Source organism: Hippocampus guttulatus, chromosome 5 (genome assembly GCF_054856545.1).
Source record: "Hippocampus guttulatus isolate MCC_2025c chromosome 5, RoL_Hgut_1.0, whole genome shotgun sequence".
NCBI classification, from domain to species: Eukaryota; Metazoa; Chordata; class Actinopteri; order Syngnathiformes; family Syngnathidae; genus Hippocampus; species Hippocampus guttulatus.
In genome coordinates this window covers 21,462,501-21,483,114 of record NC_141265.1, presented here as the reverse complement: position 1 = coordinate 21,483,114, position 20,614 = coordinate 21,462,501, and the positions used below count along the sequence as shown (strand labels likewise).

The 20,614-nt window shown below is 44.1% G+C and overlaps 1 protein-coding gene across 1 annotated transcript in view; it reads left to right on the top strand.

The window, feature by feature from the left end:
* Positions 1 to 20,614, top strand: part of olfml2a (olfactomedin-like 2A) — a 31,680-nt gene that overhangs the window by 2,647 nt on the left and 8,419 nt on the right. The window contains exons 2-7 of the mRNA XM_086112152.1: positions 8,960 to 9,223; positions 10,870 to 10,977; positions 11,096 to 11,266; positions 12,623 to 12,869; positions 15,577 to 15,882; positions 17,070 to 17,255. Coding sequence (XP_085968278.1) covers positions 8,960 to 9,223; positions 10,870 to 10,977; positions 11,096 to 11,266; positions 12,623 to 12,869; positions 15,577 to 15,882; positions 17,070 to 17,255 — 1,282 coding nt within the window. The remainder of the gene's footprint in view (positions 1 to 8,959; positions 9,224 to 10,869; positions 10,978 to 11,095; positions 11,267 to 12,622; positions 12,870 to 15,576; positions 15,883 to 17,069; positions 17,256 to 20,614) is intronic.

Here is a 20,614-nt window from a genome sequence, read left to right as displayed (position 1 = left end):
TAACTAATTGTGGCTCCTACTAGTGTGCGTAACTTGGCCATAGGTCAGGTGTATAATACAATCATGCAGACAAAAGTTTCACTCAACTGAGGGACTCAGGAATCATCAGTACTGATTAGCATTATTATCATTTTGCTGGTCTACATGTCATGCTGCGCCATTTGAGTTCAAATAATTCCTTCGATCATGAAGACAGCACCACATAGTGCTGTTTTGAATTGTGTTAGCATTAAGAGAGCATACTTTCACAAGGCAAAGTTTTGTGGTTTAAATGGTAAAGTACACTATGCATAATTGTCTTTGTTTAATGTTTAGTTTGTCATTAAACTTCAACTGGAAGTGCTAATTGACATCTCTTTTTCGAATAATTTTTTTATGATCTGCCAAACTGCTGCTTGCTGTGAAGTAAGTTGACTGCCACCATAGAGCGGTCACATTGTGAATTTTTCTCACAAGTCCCCCCAAAAAATGGCGAAATGAAAACTTCCAAGTTATGTAACTTATATTTCAATGCAACACTGTACTGGAAAAAAATGCATTTGATTCATATGAGACTTTTCTGTAACATGAAAAGCGCTCACAATTGACACATGGTTCATCCACTCACACCTTCACACTATGTTGGCGGAAAACTTCATTCTGTAGCCACAGCTGCCCTGGGGCAGGCTGACGGAAGCGTGGCAGCCAGTGTCCACCTCACCTACGGCCTTTCCGATCAATACACACACACACACACACACACACACACACACACACACACACACACACACACACACACACAGAAAGAGAGAGAGAGAAAGAGATTCTGGTTCCAGCCTTCCTGTGTGGCGTTTGCATATTCTCCCAATGCCTGGGTGGATTTTCTCTGGGTACTCTGGTTTCCTCCCACATTCCAAGAACATGCATGGAAGGTTGATGGAACATTTAAAATTGTCCCTTTGTGTGATTGTGGGTGCGAATCGCTGATCGTCTTCGTGTGCCCTGCGATTGACTGGCAACCAGTTCAGGGTGTACCCCGCTGACTGCACGAAGACGGCTGGGATAGGCTAAAGCATGGCCTTGTGAGGGAGGATGAACGAATTAGAAAATGGATGGATGGACAGATGAAAAACAGTAAATCTGATGCTAACTAAGCATAGCCTCCTTTGCCATGTGACAATAGATCTTCACGACCCTGAGCAAACTTGTTCATTTTGAGCTATTCGTGACCTTGAAAAGTTGCATGTTGGAGCCGTCGAAAACTGAGGACCCTATTGAGACAAAACTCACAATTTCTGGGGTACAACTGAATGTACTGCTGAACCAAATATCAATTCCTTTAATTTGTGTTTCATCATTCATCAAGATATTTTAGAAATGAATATTTCCAACATTGGGGGGACAGCTGAAGAAAAGCAGGACCTGTATAGGTATGGTTGAATGGGTTTGGTTTGGAATAACTTGCCTCTGAAGAACCCTAAACCCAACTGCATCAAACACTTTTTTGATAAACTGGAATAAAGACTGTTAGCCGGGCCCTCTCATCCAACATCTAGAGAAAGCCTTCCCGCAGAGACATTCTAGTTCCAAAAGACTCCATATTTTCTTCTATTTTCAGTTCCTGTTGGTAAATTGGACGCATAGGACAGCTCAAGACTGTGTCCCTGTAGTGTAAGTTTAATGAGCAATAAAACATAGTCATTGGACAGCAAGTTGGGCAAGTGGTTTGCACATCTGCTTCACTGTCGAGAAGATCTGGGTTTAAGTCTTGGGTCAGGCCGTCCTGAATGGATTCTTTGGGTTTTGGTTCGCCGCGTCCTTGTGTGGCGTTTTCTCCGGGTACTCCTGCTTGCTCCCGTATTTCAGAAAATGCATGTTAGGTGAGCAGCATATTCTTATTTATCCAGTTGTGTGAATGGTTGTTTATCTATACTGTATATGATCTGCGAAAGAGTGCCGATGTACCCCGCCTCTTGCCTAAAGTCACCTGTGAGTCAGAGTCTGGGTCACCTATCGTCCAAGTAAGGTATAAAGTGTATTGAAAATAGACTCATGTAAGGATTCATGTGTCATGCAGTTAGTGATATGACTTACAATATGATATACTGCCTCCAAAACGAAAGAGTGATATGTTCTGAAGCCATATTGGTGCCAGTGGCAAAACAAAAAAAGAAACAAAGCCCTTTTTAGAAGAGAACAGGGGGCATGAAGGGCACCATCAAGTGGCGTGGGAAACAGTGCGGGCACCTGCTTCGTGTTTTGGTCATAAACAAACCAAAAGACAATCAGTGCAAAGTCGGGGGTGAGTGGCCACAAAAAAAAAAAGGAGACAGTTGCTCAGTCGACTGTGTCCAGTGCTTGGCACAGTGGCAGATACTTGGCGTCATTAAATGAACTTTAGATGTTCTTTGTTGTGTTAGAGCAGTGCCAAAATTTATGTGAATGAGCATTTTGGCATCACTGAGAGTGGGGATGTTATCCAGAGCTTCACTTAGTGTAAGCAATGTGAAGTGGTGTTAAAATGAAGGGATAAACAAAGTCTCATTTATCATCAGAAGACAATAGCGGTTTTCACACGGCAATTCCAGCAAATTAGCACTGCATCAGGCCGAAAATGCCGAGGCTCGGGTGTTAATCTGCACACACCAGTTGCGGCTGGCAGTCTTCTGCGTGTGTTCTGCCTGTGATGCGACCTGAGAATTATATCGAATTCCAGGTTCGACTTCACACACAGACACACACACACATCTATCTATCTATAGGTGTGTATGCATGTGTGTGTGTGTGTGCGTGCATGTGTAGATACACTGTACACACACACACACACACACACACACACACACGCATTCCTTCACTTGCATTAATTGATCGACTGACTGACAAGTCTGTCTAAAAAAAAATGCTAATTCTAAATAAATGTTTACACAAGTGTGCATTAAAAAGATGTTTGGCATTTCCCCCTCCCCATCTTTGTACTACCTTCGGTTGAGATGTTTTCTCCCTCTGCAGACGCAGATACATCGTAGGGGTAAGGAAAACATACCTTTGTTTCTTCTCCATCCAAATGTAAAATCACATGAAATGTCTTCTAGGCAACATCTCTGTGGATCTTGGAACAGAGCCACTTGGCTCAGCTTGCGAATGTAGATGAGTATGTGGATGTGAAACATCGGGTCAACATTAGACCATCAAAATAGTCATGTGCTTCCACTATGCATGGATGACGAGATTGTTAATTTGGATTTGTCATTTTTTCATATTTACCCGGGCAACCAACCACAAGTGTAACACCTATGAAAGTAATCCATCCTTCCATCCATTTTCTAATCCGTTTATCCTCACCAGGGTCACGGGCGTACTGGAGCCTAGCTGAGAGGTTTTCGGACAGTAGGACATGTGGCTGCCAGCTAATTGTAGGGCATAACTGGGGAAATAACCATTTGCGCTCGCAATCAATCACACCAAGGGAGTGTCGTATTAGCCTGCCATGCATGTATTTGGAATCAATCAATCAATCAAACTTTATTTATATTGCACTTTTCATACGTAAAAATGTAACTGAAAGTGCTGTACAATGCATTAAAACATTTCAAACTTACATTAAAAAATACACACACACACACACACACCCGGAGAAAACCCACACAGGTACGGGGAAAACATGCAAACTCCACACAGGAAGGCCGAGCCGGAATCAAACCCCACACCGCTGCACTGTGAGGCCAACGCGCTAACCAGTCGACCACCATGCCGCCCATATGAAAGTACCGGTAATACATATCAAATCATTGCATTGTTTGATGGAATAATGAAGGTTTGTGCAACCATCTTCTATATTTGGGGTGTGCATGGCCATCTTAGTCCCCAGACCGCAACCCAATTGAAAACCCGTGGAGTGAGCAATAGAGGAGAGAGCAGAAGAGGCATCCCAGGTTGCTGGATGATTTAGAGCAGTGGTTCTCAATCTTGTGAGAGGTACTGAACCCAACGAGTTCATATGCACATTCACCGAACCCTTCATTCGTGGAAAACATAAATACGACTTTTTACAAATTCAAGACATAAAAAAAACGCATTTATTAAGTTTTTTTAAATTTTACGACTTACTATCACGACAGTCACACGTTGACTACTGAGAGAACTAAATTTCCCGCAGCACTGATTGGACAAGCAATGTAATGTGATCATCTGCAGTCAGCGATGGCCAAGTGGGCGTGTCATCTTGAGTCGGTGTGTCTTAAGCTCCATGGCAGAGGCTCCATAGAACCCCTGAGACCGATTCACCAACCCCCTAGGGTTCGATCGAACCCAGGTTAACAACCACTGATTTAGAGAGATTGGGCAAAGAGAAATAGTCGACATCAGCGATGCTCATAACTGTGGCCCCTCCTCATTTGGAATAAGGAGGGGCCACAGTTATTAAATAAGAATTATTTCTCAATGTGGGAGTTTTTTTTCTCCACTGAATAAATACACTTGAATCAATGGTTGGAATCACCTTTTTAAATCTCTTAAAATTTTGCTCCATTATTATGGAGAAAAGAAAAAAGTAATTAATCGGAAGCTAAATAACATATCTCAAAGATTATGTGTTTGACACACACACACACAAATATATATATATTATATATATATATATATTTATATATAATAGGGAAATACTGGCTATCATTCCATTCATAGCTGAGGTCACCTGATTAGCTAACGTTGAAGAAAGTCATTTTTATGCTGTCCCTCGTGTCTTTATTGTTTGACATGACAATGTACTGTGATGAGTAAAGACTTCAGAGTATCTGGACACATAAAGAGACTCCGCAGGAATGTAGAACTGTACTTCCAAAAGCAGTGAGGGCTTGATATTCTTTGAGCTGAGTTAATTAACATCCCAGTGCTGATGACTTGAGTTTTAACTCCATGTCTTACGGTTCATCCAAGTACAAAGGCTTCCACACAGCATTCTTTACTTTTTAGGCTCAATCTTCACAGCGACACAATGAGTACTGTTCATGTCAGAAAGAGTATTTGGGCTGGACTGTTTCTTTGAGTGTCGTTAAAAGTGGATTCTAAAGCTGTGCTCTTCAAAGTTGACCTGATGACGCCGTACACTGAGTAGAATTTTATTTTATGGTGACATCTGTCGGAAAAGTGGTCCTAAGCAAGCATTTGTGTTTCGACAAAGCTCGAACATACAGCCACGCATTTGAAGTTTGTCACAGGACAACACCACTGCCCGCTCGCCTTTTTGACGTCCCAAGTGTGCAGCTAATTATTTGCTGGCAAAGCACTAAAAGCGGGACATACTTGTTTATATGAGCGCGGTGATACATACAAAGGGCCACACAAGTGAAATTCTAAAGCCGACGGCACCGTCTATTGTGTAGCACATCTTGTGTTTTTGCAACCCTGAGTACAATTGGAGATTCACTTCATCACTGTCAGAAATTGTTAGCCATAAGTGATCTAATGGAGTTCTCTGTGGCTTGCACTCTCTTTTTCCCCCCCTCCCATTGTGCAGATGCGAGTTCCTGGTTGAGCCCTGTTCTTTTGACCTTGTACTTGATCGGACGAGAGGCCTATGTTCAAGATTCATAGCATGCATTCAACAAAATCGGAGCTTTTCAGGTTTAATGGAGAGGAATGCCTCCTTGACCCACCACCTGCTGTGAGAAGAAAGCACAGGATGTTTCTGATTGAAGAGTATGTATACGTTTGAGAGCTCAGAAAAAGACACAAAAGTCTCTCGGATACACCGATCCTTGAGTTCAGTCAGAAAGGTTTAGTGGATGAGGGGAGAAATGCTTGTCTGTTTGGAATGGAAGAAAGGTCGGAGATCCTGATAAGGCCAAAGATTTTGAACACAGATTTTATCAGTGTGAGTTAACACTGGGTGGGACGTAACACTGGAGGATGTTCAAAGTAGCTGAGAATGGATGCAGGTTCCATGTCCACCAATGAGGGGCACGCTATGTCTGCTGTGTCATTTTTTGATTACAGGACAAAGAATAGTCCAGGGAAATGGGCAAGGTTAAGCCACCGAGTTTAGCGGAACTGCAACAGTGCTCTTCCACCGCTCGAGAAGTTTAATCTGCTAATCCACTCTGTTTTCATGTGGTTGTAGCATTTGTCAACCTGCTGTGTTTTCACTTGACATGGGTCAGGTCCTGCTCTGCTTCAGACATGCCCCTCCTCCTCGGTATTCGTGCAGTAATGGATGGAAGGCGAGTCACCCCAGCCCCACAACTTCCCCCATCCCTCAGCCTGCATTCCTTCACTAATGAGCAGCCCCCAAACCCAGCACTCACCGGCCCCCTCCACCACTTTCTCTCCTAAAGCCGTCATTCCATTGTAAATGCAGGGACGAAGGGTAAAGCAAAAGCAGAAAAGGTCCATCTGCTACATTTGGATGTGTTCTTTTGCTTTATTCAAAATATGACACGCCTTCAATGCCTTCATGTTGTGCAGCCTCCAATTAACTTGATTTACTCATTCAGTTAATTCAAAGAGCAAAGGCCATCCAATGCTTTGACGCCTGACTTGAGTAAGGGACTCGATTGCTCACAAAAATTCCAGCACTGGCGTAACAAAAGATAGCCGTTAATTCCAAATTACAAACTACAACTTTTCCCCTTCCAAGTACGGCCTGAAATCAAACTCGCTTTACCAGCCTGTTCTGTCACACCTTTACGCACTCCTGGAAGGATTCTTTTGGGATCTTGCACAGGTCTGTCGCCATGGTCATCTCGATACCGTCCAAGTCTTTACAATGGGTCCCCTTTATGTCTCCCTTGATCTTAGGAAAGAAGAAATTCATCACATAGCGCCAGATTAGGATCATTTTCAGGTTACTCATTTGCATTTAATGTACATTCAGTATTTGAGAGAGTGGCACCTTTTACTACCACAGAACACAGCACTTAACCACCCATTAAAGGGCACAGTGAGAAATAATTGAATTAAATAAACAGCACACTCTTCTCACCCATGTGCCTCCTTTGCACACATTTTTTAGTGCAAAACTACATAATGAAAAATAAAATTCAGAAGGACATCTGATTCCTCACAATGTAGTTCTCACTAAAGTCATTAAACATAACTATACATGACAGAACACAAGAAAAACTCTGATCATCACAGCTTGAACATGGTGAAAGGCATTGTGGGAGTATTCAAATTCGCATTACTGTCTGAAGAAATGACATTGTCGTTTTCAGCGCATTGACAAGTCTCATGTCCAGAAACAACAATGGAGGAAGGACTCAGGGAGAGTTGCGTCTAAGGTTTAATTTTTTTGTTTCGCAAGTTTGTCGGTATCTGCTGAATTAAAGTAACTTCTCATCTGAATTAGTTGCTTTTAAAATCAAGTAATCAATAAAGTAACTAAATTACTCTTAAGCGAGTGAGCAGTAAAGAAACTAACCACTAACACACCAACTGTGAGGACTCTTGGAGAGAAATATATATATATATATATACAGTATATATCTCAAAAAAGACCCCAAAAACATACCATACCTCAAAGGGAATGATAAATCAATGATTTTTCCTTTTTCATTTCCATCAATGAATTATCTGAACCGCTTATCCTCATAAAGGTCGCGTGTGTGCTGGAGCCTATCCCAGCTGTCTTCAGGCAGTAGGTGGGGGACACCCTGAACTGGTTGGCAGCCAATCACAGACAGATTTCACAAAAATACAGTACATAAAACAAAATAAATGACCCCCAAAAAAGGGGCAAATATTTGCTATGTATACTATATGCCAAAAAAGTATTGGTCGGCACATGAATCCCAAAATGTCAAAATGAGGCAAGCATAGCATTTTTGGGCATGCAAATAAACAGCTTTGTGATTCGCGTTTTTCTAGCTGGACTGTTAATCAGCATGTCCAATGTTGCTGGACGTGTGGGGTTTTTGACTGCCATTTTCCGACAACATACTCCATCCATCCATCTATCATCTTAACCGCTTTATCCTCACCAGATTCACAGGCGTGCTCGGGACTATCCCAGCTGTCTTCAGGCAGTAGGCGGGGGACACCTTGAACTGGTTGCCAGCCAATTGCAGGGCACAAATAGACGAACAACCATTCACGCTCACAATTACACAGAGGGACATTGAATCAACCTACCATGTACGAGAAAACCTATGAAGGCAAGAACATGAAAACTCCACACAGGAAGGCCGGAGCCAGAATCGAACCCGGCACCTCTGCACCGCGAGGCCGACGTGCTAACCAGTTGCCCACCGTGCCACCCACGACATACTCTTTTATGCCAATCATCTGTTCGGTTAGCAAGATTTTACACAGATCTGATCAGCTGGATTGGAAAGACAGATATTTTGCATTTTTAAGCAAAACTGGCGATGAGTTGTCATAATTTGGTGATCGGATCAGCAAAATAAGACATTGCACCAAAGACAATCTGATTCACTCCAGGGTCGTTCTGTGCTGTTATTGTTAATAAGACAAGGTTACTCATCATATATAGTCCATCTTTAATCCCCCATATTTTAAAATATTGGGGGGTGTTTGGCTGAAGCGCAATGGAATAAGAAGTCATTGTGGTGTTACAGTCTTTTTGTCTGAGGCTTTCCTCTGAGTCACAACAGCGAACATACAAAAGAGAGGAAGGATGCTTTTTTTCCCCTTGGATCAGTTTCCTTCCCTTGCTTTTGTTCTCCATTAATAAAATAGAGAGAATTGTTTATGATTGTTCAGCAGGGATACAATAGCTGAGTGAGATAACTCACTGCTTGCTGAGGGAATGGCATACCTGCATATTAGTTACAAAATGTATCATGCGGTACATGTTGCCTTGCGTCAAAAAAAAATGAAGGAAAAATATGCCATAAGGTCGATGATACTATTTCTTGAGAAAACTAAGCTTTTCATGTGCATCTAAATTCTGTTCATCGCAAACAAACGTATTCATCATTTAATATTAGAGTTTTAGTAACTTCATGATTAATTCCACTTTCAGATATTTGGCGAGACAGAGCCTGTTCGTATGGTATCAGAGGGCTCCGACTGCCGCTGCAAGTGCATCATGCGACCTCTGAGCAGGGATGCCTGCACACGGCTGCGCAGTGGCAGTGTTCGTGTGGAGGATTTCTATACCGTGGAAACAGTCAGCTCGGGATCTGACTGCAAATGTTCCTGCACCGCTCCGCCATCCTCCCTCAACCCCTGCGAGAATGAGTGGAAGATGGAGAAGCTGAAGAAACAGGCTCCTGAGTTATTAAAGGTCAGTCAATAAAGCTGAAAGCCTTGAGTTTTTAAAATGACACAAGAAGATGGAGCTCAAACTCCTAAATATAAGCCTTGAGATGCTCATGACACAAGCATTCCAAAAATCACACTGTACCTAAGGTTGCATTTTTTCAATTTACCAACAGTGGGGTGACCAAGGATTATTTCCTTTTGCAAATATCAGAAAAGATACCAAATGTCTACATAGATTCCAACTGCTCCAAGTGGTGTAGAAGGGCAAAAGTTGGCTTGACTTTTGTTGGGCGTCCGGAATGTTCTGAACAGAATTGGACCCTAAAAGTCAAGTCAAGTCAACTTTATTGTCAAATGTGCTCTATGTGCCACATACAGCACAGATGAAATTTCCTTCCTCTCAACCACATGAGAAAAAGGTAGACTCGGGAAAGTTGATCTAAAATATTTATTTACAACAACAAAAAAAATAGGCACAAGGCCGACAAAGTACAAATAATGACGCTGAACAACAAGCCAGGAATAATACAAAGAAAACAAAAAGCGCTTGCACTAGGCAAGGAAAAAACACGGACGAAAATAGCTTGTAACAAAAGTACAAGAAAGACCAAACCGCTTGGAGAACAAACCGTGGATACACTTAAACACACCAAGAACGACTTATGTGAATAACGAGGAGCATAAACAAAGGCAAGAGCCAAAAACGGAACAAGAGTAATCAGAGCATCTAGACCAGGGGTGCCCATTACATCGATCGCAGACTGGTCCCAAGTCGATCGCGAGGGGTGTTGCACCCTAATCATCCTATCAGTCTCATTTTCACAAAAAGTATTAAAAAAATAAAATAACATCAATCAGGTAAATCTTGAACCTACGGTGGCGCGTGACCCGCATCACCGGAAGTTGTTAGCGCTCAGCAGTATGCAATTGCAGCTTGTGATCATAGCTGTTGCGCTATCTTTTATTGTTATCATTAATTCTCATTCAGAGTTTGTTTCGTGTACAATTCACCGAGGGCACGGGCAAAGAATAGGAATCTAGAGTGCCGAAGGAAGTACGTGTGAGCTACGATAGTTGACAGACTGCAAAAGTGTATCGCATGCCTCCGTGTCAGGCTGTTGCTCATCATAGCATGCGTGTGTACGTGCATGCGCGTGCGCGGTAACGGGTCAATCGCGGGAGGTTGGTTGATCGAAAAGTCGATCTTCGGGGCACCCCTGGTCTTGATGAAATCCACACGAACAAACATGAACTTGAGCAAGAAATTATCCGACAGCTTGACATGGGTCAATGAGGTCTTTAAATAGTCCCAATAATTGTGATGCCAGACAGATGCGCAACAGGAAAACCGCGAACGCCTCTGGACCCACTGGACACTTACAGACCGTGATCATGACAATTTTGAATTTCACTAGGAGCTCAGACAGTGAAATCAGGGCCTTGTGATCCTTCTGACCTAAACTAACTCAAAGATCATCTCGATAAAACTAAATGGGCTCTGAAGTGAGCCCATCTTCCTGTTGTAATCGGAGCCAATGTCATGCGAATGTGTTTTCATACAGCATATAGTAAAATCATGTACGCGTCAGACTCAGATGAACAGATTACATGAAGATGTAAGGAAAGAATGAATAATTGTTCTCCTGCTTTTCTGGGATCAACCCCCAGCTCCAGTCTATGGTGGATCTGCTCGAGGGAACACTTTACAGCATGGATCTGATGAAAGTCCACTCATACATCAACAAAGTGGTGTCTCAGATGAACACCCTGGAAGAGGTAGACAACATCTTCACATCATGCGTTTCAAAAGCCGGATCACCGTGAAGAGATTTACAGCCACACTATTTGAAAGAATTTATCACTGCTATTGTAATGACAATGTTACCTTTTGCAGACAATCAAGACAAACCTAACACGAGAGAATGAGTTTGTCCGTGACAGCATGACCAGCCTGACCAACCAGTTTAAGAGATATGACAACTACTCCAACATTATGATGAGCATCAAGAAAGAGATCTCCAGTCTCAGTCTGCAGCTGCTTCAGAAAGACTCTTCTGAGACCAAGGTGCGGCTTACGATACAATACATCTTTATTTATATAGCGCTTTCACAACAGCTGCAGCTGTGACAAAGCGCTTTACAGAAGGTTAGAAAAAGAAAACAAAGACGGATTCTTCAAGTGTCGAATGTAAAATGTCTCTTGGCGCGCACTCTCGCTTCACCATCATTTTCAGACATGAACACAAACTCGAAAGTAACCTTATGTCATTTATCCTGCATATCATGTTTCATGTTCTACACTAGCTGCATATTTCCACGAGTAGTGGTTTCAAGTAGGCACGATTCTCACTGTGCACTGTCGGACCCCTGTGCAGTCCAACCCAGAAGTTAGCCCCACAGATCAACAACCTCTCTCATGACTATATAACCAGCTCTCAAAATGGGCTCTTTCGTGACAATGTAGCTTGTCCAAGTGGTCATTTTGTAGCTCTTGTACCACAGCTGCAGATTGATAAATGATTTACAGTCCACAAACTTGAGTGTTCTGCCTCACTAGAGTTGGATTGGTTAGTTAGTTGGTCAGTGATGCTGCTCTATCTACACTGGCCAATGATTGCAGAAACTGAAAAGTTACTGAAAAGCTGGCGAAAGGTTTTCTATATTTTCGAGCGTGAGCAACCACATTGTTTCAGAGTCCAGCTCTTCCAACCATGCTGGCAGCTAGAAAACCAATTATGCGTGTACTGTACCTATAGTTTGAGTAAATGTGCTGAAAGAAGAGCTCATTTGATTAAAGTGAACCTGTCATCATCTTTAAGAACCCAGTTTTCAAATAAACTACATCAGGAGATGTATTCCATACGATCCTGTCGAACAGCAAATCTGTTGGCCCAAGAGGAAATCCAGACATCCTCATACTGCATAAAGATTCCACATTTGCGGAATCCCCTACATAGAACACAGGACTTCATATGCCTTTCATTCAACAATGTCTTTATTCTTCTCACTCTTCCATAAAGGCCAGATTTTCTGGGTGCAAGATTTACATGTAGTTGTCTCGCGGTCAGATTTTGCCGTATACAAGTGGACTCTACATACTAATGAGGTGACCTCTGAAGGCAATTTATGGCACTGAATTAAATTTAGGGGTATTAGCGTACTACGGGGGCTAAATAGAAATGGACACCACCCTTTTTGATGTAAAATAATGGATGTTTCTTTATTTTTCATTCCACTTCACCATTGCATGGTACTTTGTATTAAACGATCAGAAAAAAAAATCTCAGTAAAGTACACTCAGGTTTATGATTGCAAGGTCAGAAAATGTGAAAAAGTTCAAATCATATGCATATTTTTACAAGCCAAGGTAGCTGTTCGTCATTACAGCATGCTAATATTTCCAAAATATTGATGTTTCCAGCACAATAACGATGAGACCAAGCCCAAGAGCGTCATAAAGCCACCCAACAAAAAGCCTCCATCATCCAAGCCCCCTCCCAAACCCAAAGAAAAAGTAATCAAGCCCAAAAAGGAGGTCACTAAACCTGTGAAACCACTGAAGCCTGATCCTACAGCCAAAACCAAGGTGGTTGGCCACCAGCCAGGTGTGGTCAGAGGCATTACCTACTACAAGGCTGCCAAGAGTGACGAGGATGAGGTCAGAGGAGGTGAGAGTTTTCATCTTTGAAGTGTCGCTTTGTATGTTGGCCCAGCATTGTGCATTTCATTGAAAACAAACTCCTTCAAACATTGTTCTGATAGTTTACTCTTACCTTTCTACCTACCCTTGTTTGATCATCATCAGAGCGTGATCCAATGTGTGTGTTGAAAATGATCCCATTTTTTTATTCAGCAATTTCATTTCACCCCACTTAAGCTTTGCTGGATTCGGATCAAACAGCAGTTTTGCAATTAAGCTCTTTATTAGTGTCATTTGATGGTACGTCAATCAAAGTACCTGCATAAACATTTTCTGAGAAGGTTGTTGAGATTGTGAATTTAATTGTCAGGCAATTAATCTATCCATGTTTTGCACAAGAGGTTTTTTTGTTTTGTTTTGTTTTTTAAATCTAACTGGTCCAGACTGCAGGTCTGGATTGCCGCTGTGCATTCAGAGTGCAAGAAACCCAAATCTTTTATTGACAAAATACATGGAGCAAATGGAATGTTATGTCAATGGATCTCTGCCATGGCCATGGCATGCCTCAGCTTCGCTCTTCACAACGTACGGGGACCCTCACCATTGCAGAGAAAACATTTCCTGACTCCTTCCAATCCTCTTTAAGTCTAGTTGAGTGAATAGGTATGCTGCGTTTGCACAGGGCACACGCACATGACACTGTCAGAGCGGGTGTTCCTGCATGTACAAATTGTATGTGAGGCTCAAAGTACTCAGCCTTCCCTGTCAAATCAGTGAAAACTTTAGCTGCATATCCATAATCTCTACCGAAGAGCAGGACGCTCTTTTAAAAAGTAGTGTGCGCTTTATTTATCCTTGGAAGGTAAAGAGCCTTGATGCCGCTCTGGCCATTTCAAACACTTACTCAGATTTTCACTGAGAGCTGCCAAGTGTTTCCTAAGTTGTCCGTTGAATACGACACTTCCATCACAGCAGCTGGGCTACAGCATTTGCTCAGGGGCGGTGTTGGAGGAGGTTTGTAGATCCTGTATAAGCCATTGTCACTGTAAAAATAGCCTTTTTATCAAAATTTCATGAAATGGCTAAAACATAACTGCAAATTTAACCTAAAAGTTAAACAATAAACCTAAACAATAAAGATATAGTATAAAACATTTGTGCAAGAAAGACATGGATTAAATCAGTATTATGTAACTATAGACAACATTCTGGCAATAAATACACCCTTCATGTGGATCATAATGTTCACTTTGGGTTGAATGGGTTTAAGAGAGGTGTTTATTTATTTTAGTGGCAATGGAGGCTGTAATTCTTGGTACTATATATATATCAGCACCACAAATTATAGCCGCCCACGAATGGGATCGGCGTCGGTCAAAATCCAGCTGGGGACAGTTATTCCAGGGGCTGTTCCCAATCTCTCCCTCCCTCTCTAGCTCTCTGTAAAGGAGATGCATGGGATAAAGAAACGACAATATATTATATGCTGTACTCATTTACATTGAGTATTCCCATCAGGATTACACAACTATTTCATCCATTCCTTCAGTGATGATGGCATAGTGAAGATAAATTGATGACTCATTTAAATACTGAAACAAACATACACCGTGTTGCTTGGAGCAGATATAGATGAAAGAGGAGAGAATCAGTCTCCTTTCACCAGTAGATCAGAAAAGTCATGATCACAGCGTGCATGTTGTCACACACGTCTGCTACCAGCTAAGTTTGAAAGTAAACAGGTAGCGTCCATTGACGAATACAGAGATTGGTTGAATTCTCCTGTCCCACATAGATCCGCTTCAATTCTAAGCACCAACTTTCTGTTCCAAAAATTCATGCATTCTACCTTTTTCCGACTGAGGATCTTGGTTTTTGGATTGGATTTGGAGGTGATGATTTTCATCCCATCCACTTAAAAATCAGCTGTGAACCACTCCAGTAAGAGTTGGAGGTCACGGCTTGATGTAGCCAACATCAACATACTATCTGCAAACAGCAGAGATACAATACTGAGGCCACCAAACCGGACCCCCCTCAATGCCTCAGCTGCGCTTAGAAATTCTGTCCATGAAAGTTATGAACAGAATCGGTGACAAAGGGCTGCCTTGGTGGAGTCCAACCCTCATTGGAAATTGATCCGATTTATTGCGGGTAATGCAGACCAAACTATGGGATCATTGGTGCAGAGACTAAACTGCCCTTATCAGGGTGTTTGGGACCCCATACTCGCGAAGCCCCCGCCCCACAGAAGTCCCTGATGGACATGGTCGATCACCTTCTCAAAATTCAGAAACCACATGTTGGGCGAACTCCCATGCACACTCGAGGACCTTGCGGAAGGTTTAAAGATGGTCTTTTGTTTCATGGTCAGGATTAAAACCACATTGCTCCCGCAGAATCTGTTTTTCAAGCTCCCGACGGACCCTTCCCTCCAATATCCTTGAATAGACTTTTCCAGGGAGGCTGAGGAGCTTGATTTCTCTGTAGTTGGAACACATCCTCCGGTCTCCCTTTTTAAAAAGACTGACCACCACCCCAGTCTGTCAATCTACAGGCACTGTCCCATATGTCCATGTGATAGAGACGTGTCAACCAGGACAGTGCCACAACATCGAGTACCTTGAGGAATTCCCGGTAGATCTCATCCACCGGCTTTGTCACTGTCATTTTTACTTGCACATATGCAGTTACGTCATCAAGGCTAACTACCCAATGTTTCTGCTTCTTGTCAGACAATCCAGCCAAAACATACACTCGCCATCATATTACCGAAACCCAGTCTGAGGATGGCGGAGCTGAAATGGTACTTGAAACCATGGATTCTACAGTTGCAGAGACTACCACACCTATCGCATTTGCTAGCGGTATCACGACAACCACCACCAAGACTGCTCTCATCCCACCAACCACTACCATTGCACCAACCACGACCATCGTCACCAGCCAAAGCACAGCAGCCGCCGAGAGACCAGCCCCCACTATTGTACTACTGCTGGACAACAGCAACAACAACAGTCGACCCTCTCTCCACAGAGCAGGTTACATTTTGAATATACTGTGTCTGACTAAAATTGATTGACCTCTAATTCATGTAAACCCACTCAAATAGCTTACCTATAGTTACCAGAAACATCTCTCATTTTGATGCTGTGCAGTTTTAGCTCAATAATAAAATAAAATAAAATAAAGAAAGAAAGTATAAAAGTAAGTATGACTGCAGCAGCACTTTCATCTATGGCATATAGTTTCGTTTTTTTTTTTTTTTTTTTTTGAAGGAGTCATACATTCATGACTTCAACATCTGCAAAGTAATGTCTCTCCATGACAAACTGATATTTATGTGTTTGTCATGTTACTCTCAGCCAACCATTGGTTTACCTTTTGGAGTACACGCAAGAAAATCCAGATGTAACATCTACGATGCATGTCGCTGGTGGTTTCCCCATCTTTTTTACAGTGTTTTGTCACCAGGCCCCAAGACTAAGCAAACTACTCCACTTTCGATTTGCGATAGTTCCGCCGGAGAAATACAGGCGAGATGAACAAACTCTATTCTTTTTTCAACTTCTCCTCAACTGTGTCCTACTTTTTTACTTTTGAAGACTGTTTTTAATTTTTGTAAGCAGTGAATCATCGATTTTTACCGGTTTCGGCCACACTGCTTGGACACCACCAGGAGTCTTTGGCTGCTCATACACACCTCACCGATACACACGCCATTATTGTTGAGTGTGTTAATGGTTCACAGTGCAACAAATATTTGGAAAAAAACATTGTTGAAGCGGAAGTTTTGGTTGGTTCTCCAAATATGGAACCGAACATGTCACGTTGCACGGTGGTGGTGGACCCCAAAAAGCAGGCAGGAGGGAGGAGCAGGTTGTACTTGACGAACTGTATGAACAAAATGCTGAGAAAACTAAATCCAGAACAAAGAAAGTCATGAAAACAAAAAGAATCCAAAGTAACAAGCAAAAGTCATGGCTGAAGCAAAAAACTATCAACAGAAACATGACAGAACAAACAATGCCCCAATACCGAGTGGTCATGCCGGGAGTCCTTTTAAAACAGACAACTAATGACACAATGACCAACAGGTGTGCAGCTGCAGGCGGAGCCCTACAGTGCCACCTGTTGGCCACAACAGAACCATGACACAACAATTGTTAAGTGTAAATTAAAACTGGAATCACAAATGTATATGCTTTATGTTCAAACTGTTTTACAGGGAAACTCCTCCACTGCGAAGGGACTCTTGCATCAATCGACCAGCCAGAGAAGCAACACAGTTATGGTCGTAATGAAGGAGCCTGGATGAAGGATCCACTGGCCAAAGACTCGAAGATCTACGTTACCAACTATTACTATGGCAACAATTTGGTGGAGTTTCGCAACTTGGAGAACTTCAAACAAGGTGTGCTTATTTTGCAATTTCATCATGGCTATGCATGAAGGATCAGAATCAGAATCAGAATCAGAATCAGAATCATCTTTATTGGCCAAGTATGTAGAACACACAAGGAATTTGTCTCCGGTATAACACGCTGCATTAGTATCATCGTAAACAACAAATCATTGAACCATTTTAGAGTAACCAGTAGCAGTATTTGTAGTACAAGAAGAGTGACTACGTCAGGTGTCATTAAGATATCCTTTATTTGTCCCACACTGGGGAAATTTACAGTCTACAGCAGCAAGATTGTGGGTAGAAAGAAGAGAGAAGAAAAACAAGTGTTTGCATTCACAAAATAAATGTACACCGTTCAATTAAGTGCAATATAAATATAGAGATAGATATAGATAAGGTGGCTGTGCTAATTACAATTGTTTTTCACATCATTTTATTTTTTATTCAGCAGCCTGACAGCAGTCGGTAGGAACGAGCGGTGGTATCTCTCCTTCTTGCAGCGCGGGTGTAACAGTCTCTGGCTGAAGGAGCTACCTAGTGCTGTCAGGGCGGGCTGGAGGGAGTGGGAGGGACTGTCCATCATAGCTTTAAGCTTAGCTAGCATCCTCCTGTTGCCCACCTCCTCCAGAGTGTCTATGGAGCAGCCCAGGACAGAACTGGCCCTCCTGACCAGTCGCTCCAGTCTCTTTCTGTCCCGGGCCGAGATGCTGCCTGACCAGCAGACAATGCCATAATGGATGGCGAGGCCACCACCGAGTTATAGAAAGAGTTATAGTCATGGCTGAAACAAAAGATATATAGATGTGTCAGAAACCATTTTAAGGATTAGCCATCCATCCATTTCCTATACGACTTGTCCTCATTAGGTTCATGGGTGAGCTGGTGTCTCTCGCGATAGGTGACGCACACCCTGGATTGGCTGCCAGTCAATCGCAGGGCATCATTCGCTTTCACGTTCACACTCACACCTACAGTAGGGTAGGTTCAATTAACGGATATATATGTAATAGAAATTTGGGTGCAAGCCTAAATTGAAGCCTCTGATTGACTGGTGACCACTCCAGGGCGTACCACCCTGCTTGCACCAAGGACCCAAATGAAGACTTAACGATTTAGAAAATGGATGGCTTGATGGATGGATCAATCGATCGATCCCAAGAGCCAGTTTCTGTATCTCACAATCATGCCGCGCCTCACCTTCCCCATATTTAACAACCTCTCATCATAAACTGCACCCGATCTCGTTGTCCGCCACTGCACGAGTGGAGAGCCCATAAGAAGACAAATGAGTTGATTTAAAATTCCATCCATCCATCCATCTTCTACCGCTTATCCGGGGCCGGGTCGCGGGGGCAACAGCTTTAGCAGGGAAGCCCAGACTTCCCTCTCCCTAGCTACTTCTTCCAGCTCTCCCCGGGGGATCCCGAGGCGTTCCCAGGCCAGCTGGGTGACATAGTCACTCCAGCGTGTCCTGGGTCTTCCTCGGGGTCTCCTCCCGGTGGGACATGCCCGGAACACCTCACCAGGGAGGCGTTCAGGAGGCATCCGAATCAGATGCCCAAGCCACCTCATCTGGCTCCTCTCGATGTGGAGGAGAAGCGGCTCGACTCTGAGCCCCTCCCGGATGACCGAGCTTCTCACCTTATCTCTAAGGGAGAGCCCGGACACCCTGCGGAGAAAACTCATTTCGGCCGCTTGTATCCGGGATCTCGTTCTTTCGGTCACGACCCATAGCTCGTGACCATAGATGAGGGTTGGAACGTAGATCGACCGGTAAATTGAGAGCTTCGCCCTTTGGCTCAGCTCCTTCTTCACCACGACAGACCGATACAACGTCCGCATCACAGCAGACGCTGCACCGATCCGCCTGTCGATCTCTCGCTCCCTCCTGCCCTCACTCGTGAACAAGACCCCAAGATACTTAAACTCCTCCACTTGGGGCAAGATCTCTCCCCCAACCCGGAGGGGGCACTCCACCCTTTTCCGACTGAGGACCATGGTTTCAGATTTGGAGGTGCTGATTTTCATCCCAACCGCTTCACACTCGGCTGCGAAACGCTCCAGTGAGAGTTGGAGAGCCCCGTTTGAAGGAGCCAACAGCACCACATCATCTGCAAAAAGCAGGGATGCAATACTGAGGCCACCAAAACGGACGCCCTCAACGCTTCGGCTGCGCCTAGAAATTCTGTCCATAAAAATTATGAACAGAATCGGCGACAAAGGGCAGCCTTGGCGGAGTCCTACCCTCACTGGAAACGATTCCGACTTACTGCCGGCAATGCGAACCAAACTCTGACATCGGTGGTATAGTGACCGAATAGCCCGTATCAGGGGTTTCGGTACCCCATACCCACGAAGCACCCCCCACAGAACTCCCCGAGGGACACGGTCAAACGCCTTCTCCAAGTCCACAAAACACATGTAGACTGGTTGGGCGAATTCCCACATACCCTCGAGGACCCTGCTAAGGGTGTAGAGCTGGTCGACTGTTCCACGGCCGGGACGAAAACCACACTGCTCCTCCTCAATCTGAGGCTCGACTTCCTGACGGACCCTCCTCTCCAGCACCCCTGAATAGACCTTACCAGGGAGGCTGAGGAGTGTGATCCCTCTGTAGTTGGAACACACCCTCCGGTCCCCCTTTTTAAAAAGAGGGACTACCACCCCGGTCTGCCAATCCAGAGGCACTCTCCCCGTTGACCACGCGATGTTGCAGAGGCGTGTCAACCAGGACAGCCCCACAACATCCAGAGCCTTGAGGAACTCCGGGCGGATCTCATCCACCCCTGGGGCCCTGCCACCGAGGAGCTTTTTAACCACATCGGTGACTTCAACCACAGAGATAGGAGAGCCCACCTCAGGGTCCTCAGACTCTGCTTCCTCCAAGGAAGACGTGTTGGTGGAGTTGAGGAGGTCTTCGAAGTACTCTGCCCACCGGTTCACAACGTCCCGAGTCGAAGTCAGCAGTGCCCCATCCCCACTGTACACAGTGTTAGTGGTGCACTGCTTCCCCCTCCTGAGACGTCGGATGGTGGACCAGAATTTCCTCGAAGCCGTCCGGAAGTCGGCTTCCATGGCCTCACCGAACTCTTCCCACGCTCGGGTTTTTGCCTCGGCGACCACCGAAGCTGCGTTCCGCTTGGCCAGTCGATACCCGTCAGCTGCCTCTGGGGTCCCACAGGCCATAAAGGCTCGATAGGACTCCTTCTTCAGCTTGATGGCATCCCTTACTGCTGGTGTCCACCAGCGAGTACGAGGGTTGCCGCCACGACAGGCACCAACCACCTTACGGCCACAACTCAGATTGGCCGCCTCAACAATAGAGGCACGGAACATGGTTCACTCGGACTCAATGTCCCCCGTCT